The 9026-nt window shown below is 41.8% G+C and overlaps 1 protein-coding gene across 1 annotated transcript; it reads right to left on the bottom strand.

The window, feature by feature from the left end:
* Positions 1-1627: 1627 nt before the first annotated feature.
* Positions 1628-8041, bottom strand: LOC123102029 (nucleolar complex protein 2 homolog). Its single transcript, XM_044523294.1, has 13 exons — positions 7828-8041; positions 7646-7724; positions 7157-7262; positions 6438-6489; positions 6268-6362; positions 5854-5919; positions 5207-5719; positions 4273-4572; positions 3268-3597; positions 2567-2773; positions 2202-2291; positions 2039-2111; positions 1628-1940 (listed from the first exon to the last, which is right to left on the bottom strand). The coding sequence occupies exons 1-13, from the start codon at positions 7937-7939 to the stop codon at positions 1924-1926; spliced, it is 2040 nt and encodes a 679-aa protein (XP_044379229.1). The 5' UTR covers positions 7940-8041; the 3' UTR covers positions 1628-1923.
* Between the last annotated feature and the right edge of the window lie 985 nt (positions 8042-9026).

Genomic DNA, 9026 nt, shown 5'->3' with positions numbered 1-9026 from the left:
GAAATACTTACGCTACTGTGCTGCATTATCTTTCCTCTTCAAGAAAATTCAACACAAACTCAAGAGGTAGCAGACAGTTAGTTCATACCCATTCGCAAAAAATCATGGCTCCGCCCCTTATTGCGGCCATGGCCAACTAGCCCGACTGGTGTCGTGTTGGTTTCGTTGGATGATGCGCTCGAACAACTAGTAACAGGACCTGCCGACCGGGGGAGGAAAGAGATATTCCCCGCCATTGTCAGCTCGACTGGCGCCATACACATGGATCGGGCTCGGGTTCTCTTCTTGACAATTATCCACTCACAGGAATGCCTAAACATGAGACAAACATCGATGGTCGTGTTTTTTTGGGTAATAAAAAGAGTATTATTTCATGATCATAGAGTTACAGAGGCAAGAATACATCAGGACACAAGGACCCTCCATGTAGCCACACAACGGTGGCACATTCACCAAGACCCGATCGTGCCAGCCACCGCTGGTGAGCTATGCGCACATGGTCCTCCTAAATTAATTATCTCAGACAGAGACAAAATTGTCACAAGCAAACTGTGGAGAGACGTATTTTCTGCTCTGAAAAGTGAGTTAAGGTATAGTACAGAAACCATCCTCAAACTTATGTCTAAACTGAGGGGGTAAATCAGTGTGTGGAAACTTATCTAAGGTTCATGGCAACTGATGAGCCTAAGAAATGGTGTTCATGGCTATCTCTAGCTGAGTACCGGTACAATACTAGTTATGACACTGCTATAAAAACGTCTCCTTTCCAGGTACATTATGGTTTTCCTCCCCCATTGATCTCTGAACTGGCAATTCCTAGACCTGAAGAAGAGGCTCATAATTTCTTGTCTGCCAAACAATAAATGTTGGAATAACTGAAAGAAAATTTGCTGCAAGCCCAGAACAGAATGAAACGTTATGCAGATACTAAAAGAGTGGATAGTCTTTTGAAGTGGGAGATATGGTATATTTGAAAATGGCTCCTTACAGATTAACAGCCTTTGGATTCAGAGGGGCTCTAAAGTTGCAAAACAAGTATTATGGACCTTTTCTGATTGTGCAAAAGGTGGGCAAGTCAGCTTATAAACTGCAATTTCCTAACCATGTGAAAATACACCCTGTTTTTCATGTCGGCCAGCTGAAGAAGCACATTGGCCATAAATCCATTCCTAGCCCTAATCTACCAATGGTGAACACTGATGGCACTATCCCTGCCGAGGTTCTCCAAGTCAGGCGGGTACCAAGAAATAATCTGCCGGTTGTTCAATGGTACATGCAGTGGGAAAATTTGCCTTCAGAAGATGCTACATGGGATGATGCAACCACGCCACGCACGGGCATCGGCACGGTTCCCGTCACAGGTCGCCTCATGGTTGTCGATCCCTCTCTCACTCCGCGGGTGACGGGATGCGAAATGGGGAGGAGGGAGGCACCCGCTGTTGTAGACGAGTCGTGCGACAGTTCACACGTTCCCAGCTAACGTGTTTTCTTTTCTGACGTGGCGCCTTTGACTGCTTTGAGATCCGTGTTTTTTAATCCAATGGCTGATAGGTAGTTCACTGGCAGTTCCTTCACAGGGAAGGTCTGCTAGTTAAGATTCCCCAAGAATAGTATATTTAGACAAGGGTAAATAATAGTCAATACTAAATTTTGGGCAACATAAATGAGCTGGAACAATATACTCATAACAAACAGCTGCAGAATTCCAGCGCTACAAAGATCCTTCGATTCACACGCCAAATCTACTCAATCGGTACAAGTTTCGACAAACTTGAGAGCTACACCGACAAACAGCAAGAAAACCATAAACTCCGACGTCGGTCATCGATACCACTGCATGCACATTGGAGTCAGTTCCTCAGTTTGTCGTCCATGTGATAATCCTCTAGCCAATCAACAACTATCACACCCTAGCATCGCCCTCTACACCAATTTTCTCCCTGCGAACAAACAGCGGGCCAAATGTTCCAGATATTAGAAGCCATCAAACTTGTAGATCGGAAGATGACGGCGCTGTTCATCAAACAAACAAAGGTACCTCTCGATTGACGACTCTTTGCCACTGATGCGTAGAACTGCGTGAAGGAAGCGTCTCCATTCATCTCCTCCTCCTGCGTTTCAAGGGAGAGTCAGTCAGGTCTGCAATCATAAACATGATCTACGAAATATGGGAATATATTGTGGCGAGGGGGGAATCCAACCTGGAGGAAGCTCTCGACTGACGACGCATCATTTGGTGAGAAAGAGACCACCTCCCTCTTCCTTTGCACAAAATCCCTGTTCTCGCTCACCTGCAGTTTCAGCATTCAAAAGGATGTCACATATCAAACGGAACACTGCAAGGTAAGCAAAAGAATGAAGTGCCGTGATCCTGCTTCCCGCAAAATTGAAAGAACATGAAAGCTTAAAGCTTATATGGAAACGGCCAGACGTTCACCAATCATGGTCAAAACTTGCAACAATTACACTGTAAAAGCCTCCTTGGAGAGTGACAATGCTGAATTGATCTTTACAGGGATGCTGACGGATTTAGAAATAACCGGAATACGTGTTTTGACTGAAGTACCTGGTCTATCATTCGTTTAAGAGGACGGCGGAGGGACTCAATCGTTGTCTGCTCTTGCAATCTTTTCAAGAGGATGAGCGGAATGGTGGCTACTTCTGGAAAAGAAACATGATAGCTCCACTGGAAAAAATGTGCCGATAGAACCTCGATTGCTGAAAGAACGCAATGCTCTTGGAAATCTCTTGATTTCAGCATGTTCCTTGGCACCTAACACGCAGAAAACAGGGTTAATTTAAACTATCTTCGGAAGATGAAACATCCGCAAGAACGAACTTTTAATCCCAAGAAAGCAGGGTGCAGACTAGAGACGAAACCAAACAGGAGCCACACAGACACTAAAGTAGTGACCTAAAACATCTTACATTTGTCTACAGAGGTAGTAATACTTAAGAAGATGAAACCAAATTATCTAATTATCTAATTAATAACTGAGCATATACCTATGCAGTAATTATACAAGTTAAAAAATGAGCAATCCTTACAAAAACAGTTTACAGACCATCGGGGTTGATTGCTTGAAACTGCATGGATGCTTGTTTTCTTTTAGTGAGCATTTAGTCATATGGAATGGGGGTCCGAAGAGTTATATACTTCTCAGAGGCTTGGTACAATAATAATTGACATTTTCATGACTCCAAGACAGACATGAAAGAACACAAAATTCCACATGTTATAACTGAGCAATACATGAAATGGCGTACCTTCAGTAGTGACGAAAAGTGGGTCTTTCCTTTTTCTGTTTGCTCTTTCGGAGGGATCTCCCTAAATTCTAGGGATCCAAATATCAACGATGGAACTGGAAAGAACATCTGACTGCAATTCGAAAGCTCATTTAGCATGTGCGCAAGCTTCAGTCTCAGTGGTAAGTATCGCATGCCTGGCAATAAATGAGCCACCCCCCTTATTATCTGAACAACTGAAGAGAATAATAGATGGAGGTTGTGGCAATCCTTGTAATTAACACAAATAAACCTAACCCATAGGTTTATGCAGTTTATATACTGCCAGTTATCTATCTTCAAAAGATCTTCCTGCAACCACAAACATAGAAGCATATCAATATCCATGTGATGTCAAGAGAACAAATAAAAACCACCACAAGGAAAAGAATCCATGTGGACATGAAAATAACCAGTCTGCTTTCTTTTGGATGTGTGAAAAAGACAAGTGTAATAATAAGAATTTTTTTTATTCTTGCAGCATGTATATGTTGGTCAAATACAGCAATACAAAGAAAATTCTATGAAATGTGTCAAGTTATGGCAATAACAAATTAGCAAGTTGGTGCAGTTTGTGAATTAACCTATGTTTTTAAGGCGATGCTTCGCTTTAAGGCGCGGGGGGGGGGGGGGGGGGGCGCCTCGACGCCGCCTTACGGACGCCTTAAAAACATAGGAATTAACAATTCACTGTACGATAAGGAATCAAACAGTTAGAACACATGTGCCAGGATCTCTTCTTAGCAATGTTTTTTTAGCAAATGTAACGAATAATTAGAAAAAAATAAGAAGGCCAGTCTATTTAAACGAAATGTATTTGACTATAACTGGTGTGCAGATACACCTTAAAGCCTTGTTTGGATATGAGAAACAAGAATATCTCTCCAAATCCAAGCAGGTCCAAAGGATCTGTCTACATGATACGGTAGGAACACTCGAGCTAAACCAACTGCAAGCACAACTACAGATATAAGCATTAATGTGTACCTTTCCCTTTGTTTTAGACGCCTGTCTAAGAATAGCACTCAATTGTCCCACAGAAATTACTGCCCTTTCACCTGCTTTCTGAATATCCAGAGAATAAAGTTCCACCAGACAGTTCAGAATAAAATCGATATTTTCTATATTTCTGTTGTCCACAATCTTGGAACTAGAAAGGTATGCATTATGTGTTTTAGTTAAGCAGAAATCCAGACAGTCAGGTAAGAGTGAAACCACTTCTCGAATCATAAGAAACGAAGACAGGGACAAGTTCTGATCACCACTTGCCCACAAGCGAATTAAGATCTGCAGAGTACATACAGTATATGATAAGCTAGTATTAGAAATTAAAGGTCAGGCATTCTACACCAGAAAAATATTGTAAGACTATCTCGAAGCAGTCATAGAATGGTTGAAGGGCAGAAGAATTTAAAATAATTAAGACATTAGCACTGTGACAATGCATCAAGGGTCTAAGCTTAGGTGGATGTGTACTGATCCAAAATGGCAACACTAAAATACCACAGTACAGTTATTCAAAAAACTGAAAGCCAAACAGATTGATAACGACTGCTTCAAGGTGTTTGAAACATTCCTTACAGTAGCAGAAATATACGACAGGTTCAAAAAAATAAGGAAGGCAGATCGATTCCCAACAAATACAGTGTTCACAGAATATGGCCCAACCCAAATAACAACCGACTTTTTCCTCTTGTTCACATTCTCCCTTATTAAAGAAGAAGTCGTACAAATATCTTCTATACGGATTTTTTTTTAAACAGCCATTTTACAGGGAAAGAATACCAGAAAGGCCAGTAGTCCTCAACCGATCTAATATTATTGACCAGAACAGGTTTCAAACATGAATCTCTTCCAGAAGAACAAAATAACATACAAAACTAAATTTAATATCAACAAGCAACATCACCAAGGAACATACCTTGAGAAGCCTCCTTGATGTTGAGGGATACGCAGAAAAATATACCGCAGATGTTCTAAGCCGAGTCAAGACATAGGTAAGTATTTGGTTATCAGTAAGTTGACTAATCAGATCAAGAGAATTCCGCAAGTAAGACTTTATGAGCGGCTCAATATCTTGCCATTTCTTTCCATTTCTCTGATTCATAAGTTTCCCCTTGTCATCATCAGAAATTTCTAAGAGAGCACGGAAAATATTGTCTGCCTTAGAAAGAACAAATGATATTATCTGATAAAATACTTCGGTACTTTGAAGTCTCTGCATGGAAAGGCTATTTGAATTCAGACCAAATTGACATGCATCCCGGAAAGCATTTAGTAGGTTACGCAGAGCAGGTGCTTTAGGTTCATCTAAGACTAGTTGACACCATTCACTTATTGTCTTGCTTGTAAGGATCTTATCACTAGGAGGATCTTTATCACCAGAATTGACCCCGTTGTCCACAGAATCCATCTCATCTTGTTCATCTGAATCCTATTGAAGATTTGAACAGAATAATAGCAAAAGAAAAACTATTTTATGAGATCATTTATGGTACGAGAAGTACATTGTAAAAAGGATGTACATGAATTGCAGTACATAAAGCAGAAATAATAAGTAAAACTTACTTCTTTACTTTCATAGTTCACCAATTCCAATTGCCATTTCTCAAGGAAGTTTGCAAACTTAGGGTCCTACAAATATAACAAACACTCTCAATCCTGATAGAAATCACCTAGGTGGCACAATGCAGCCAAAGAATTCCAGAAAAGACAGATAATATAAAGTCTAACATCATTTGTTCCTAGATGAGATCAACATTCAGAAGCATAGCTAGCAGTAACCTATATATCTATAACAACTTGTGTGGTTCAATGTTTCATGTTTGCTTCGAGGGATAGAAATTCGCACATTAATCTAAAAATCAAATTTTAAGAGAGGCGTGTCCACACATGACATAACTACAGACCCGCAACCAAACCAAGCAATATATATCCAGCAAGTAAGACGGCAAGACCTAAAGGCAATTTTCAGCTATTCACCTTATCCAACAACTTCTTCAACTTTTTCTTTTGCTTTTTCACAGCCAAGCGCATCTCATTGTTCTGTTCGTCGAGATCATCTTGTACAATACACTCTGCAAGAAATATTCTGATGCTTAGAAACTATCACACCACAAAATTCAATATGTGTTAACAACAATACAATTTACCTTTCATAACATTATCATCATCACTGTCAGAGTAGTACACACACTCAAGATCCTGCATTTCAAGCATCAAGGATCAGTTTATAAGGGCCACTAAGCAATAGCACTACAAATAGTAGATAGAATCACACAACTGATTTTGAAAAAAAAAACAAATAATCGGCAGTTTCTGATGTGCAAAAGTTACTTGCAGAGCAATTACACACTAACATAGTAACCACATAATGTACAAACTTGTGCACATATTGCCAACAGACACTATGCAATCATCCTTGGATATTATTCAGTGGTTTTAAAACTGATCTAAGCACCTCAGTCAGATTATGAAAAATATTTCCAACCCAACAGTCTAGAAGAAATCACAAAAAAAAGGGAGTGGAACAACCAAGTTGCTCCTTCCAACCGGAGAGATTAATCAAGTTCTAGAGCTACTTGCCAATTTGACATCAAAAAAGAAAAGACCCCCCAAACAAAATTCTTCAGAAGGTTCTGCACAGAAGTCGAAGCACTGCCCACAGAACTGTAAGACAAATTTGGTAGTTGTGGGCTGAGCATGAACTGTGGATGATGGTAAATTTGTATATGTTTGAGCTTGGCATGGATAGAAACATCACGTTAAAATACGAAACGAGTGCGAAAGCTATGGTGGGTGTGACTATTCCTAAATGTATATTGCTTGCCAAAGATGAATAAGAGACTTGATAGAAGAATGGCAAACATACCTCTGAAAGATAGCCATCACTGTCGGATAGATCCCCATCTAATTCATTCTCATCTTCTGGAAACTCTAAACAGTTAGCCAAAGTAGCTACATCATCGTTCATGTTCCTAAAGGAAAAGCATATTGAGCTTAGTTCAATAAATAAAAGAAAGAAAGACCTAAAAATCAATGCATTACCAAACAGTATTATCATGAATGAATTTTTACGGTAAATAGAGACACAAGATGAAATCTACATCCGCAACATATCCAAATTTGCAAGCAAGGTTTAGTCAAATGGCTGTAGGTAACATTGCAGCAAAATTACTCAATGCCCCCCCCCCCCCCCGCCTCAAAGAGCCGCCCTAACGCGCACCCACCAAAGGGTATGCAACATTGCAGCAAAATCACTCAATGCTCCACGCCCTGCCTGAAACAGCACGTGAGCTGCGCTCCCACCAAAGCTATGTTAATAACAGAGCACGAGCAGTGGAGGGTACGATGAATATACATGGTGGGGTCGTTGCGGCGGGTCTCCTCGCTGCCGCCGTCGCCGTCCAGGCGGTTGTCGTCCTCCCGGCCCTTCCCATCTGATGAGAAAACAAAAGGGAGAAGCTCGAATCAGCACGCCGCGGAACCCAAACAAACAAACACTTGGCAGAGGGGGCGGCGGCGGCGGGGGAAAGCACGGGCCTTTCCGGGTGCGGCGGTTGAACTGGGAGCGGAGCTTGCGGCTGCGCTTGGCGCCGCCCTGGAGGTGCTTGTGGGCGAACTTGCGGGCCTTCTTCCCGAGCTTCTTGGCCATCGCCGCCGCTCGCGTTGGGAGTGGGGGTGGGGTGGGGAGGGGAGGGGAGGAGACGGCGGGGAGAAAGGGTTCAAGGGTTTCCCAGGAAAAGAAGCCGGAGCTGACGGAGCTTCCCCTTCATTCTTCTTCCGTTTGCTCTAGCAGGCTGCAAGCCCATATGGCGCCATAAGCCCATTCGGGTTCAACTAGATACAGTACAAAACTATACCTCAAGAAAAAAAAACTAATACAAACTATAGGGTTTCCCCTCTCGTTAGGGTTTTAGATCCTCTCATCGGCGCCTGTCGCACTACAAGACGGCAAACCACTTTGCAGTCTGCCACAGACGGCAAACAAATCCATCACATTAAGCTCCGGTAATGACATTGTTTGTTGTCTGCATAAAGACAACGGATGGCAAAGTTTGTCGTTCGCTTTCTTGGCCAAGTTGACGCCAAAGATCTTGGATGGCAAAAAATAGTTGTTAGCCCCGTTAGGTGGCTAAAGGCAGATTTTGCCATCCGCCAACTGACGCCAAAGAACCAGAGCCCTTTGCTGTCTGTCATATGACTTTAGCATGGCTTTGCCTGCATGTCACTCCTTCTAAGACTTTGCCGTCTGCCTTGTATGTCTTTGTCGTCTGCCAACAGATGGCATAATGACCAAATGGGTCAGACCTGGTGCTCTCAGGTTGTACAGGTTGTTGTCACGTGTCCCCTTTGCCGTTTGCCTATCGACGGCAAAGGTCTTTGCCGTCCGCTGACAAACGACAAAGAGCCTGTATTGCCACTGTTTTATTCGTTTTCTGTTATTTCCCTGCATTTTCAAAACACAAATATCACACACACACACATTTGGGCTATTCTATTTCGCCTAACAGAATATTATTTTGTTACCCTATTTGAATTGACGGTTTCAGACGGTTGTACTGATGATTTTCATCTCGTCGAACTTATCAGCCTATCTAGTTCAAAAAAAAACTTGTGATTTTTTTGGTCAGAATGAGGCGTGTAATATATCGTTGGAAAGCTCTTGACAGCTACATTACAAGTATGTATGAATTTTTTGCAACATCATTATGGTTTAAGAGCAGTTTTGAAAAAACCAT

This window comes from Triticum aestivum, chromosome 5A (genome assembly GCF_018294505.1).
Source record: "Triticum aestivum cultivar Chinese Spring chromosome 5A, IWGSC CS RefSeq v2.1, whole genome shotgun sequence".
Taxonomy (NCBI): Eukaryota; Viridiplantae; Streptophyta; class Magnoliopsida; order Poales; family Poaceae; genus Triticum; species Triticum aestivum.
This window is presented reverse-complemented; position numbering and strand designations above follow the sequence as displayed.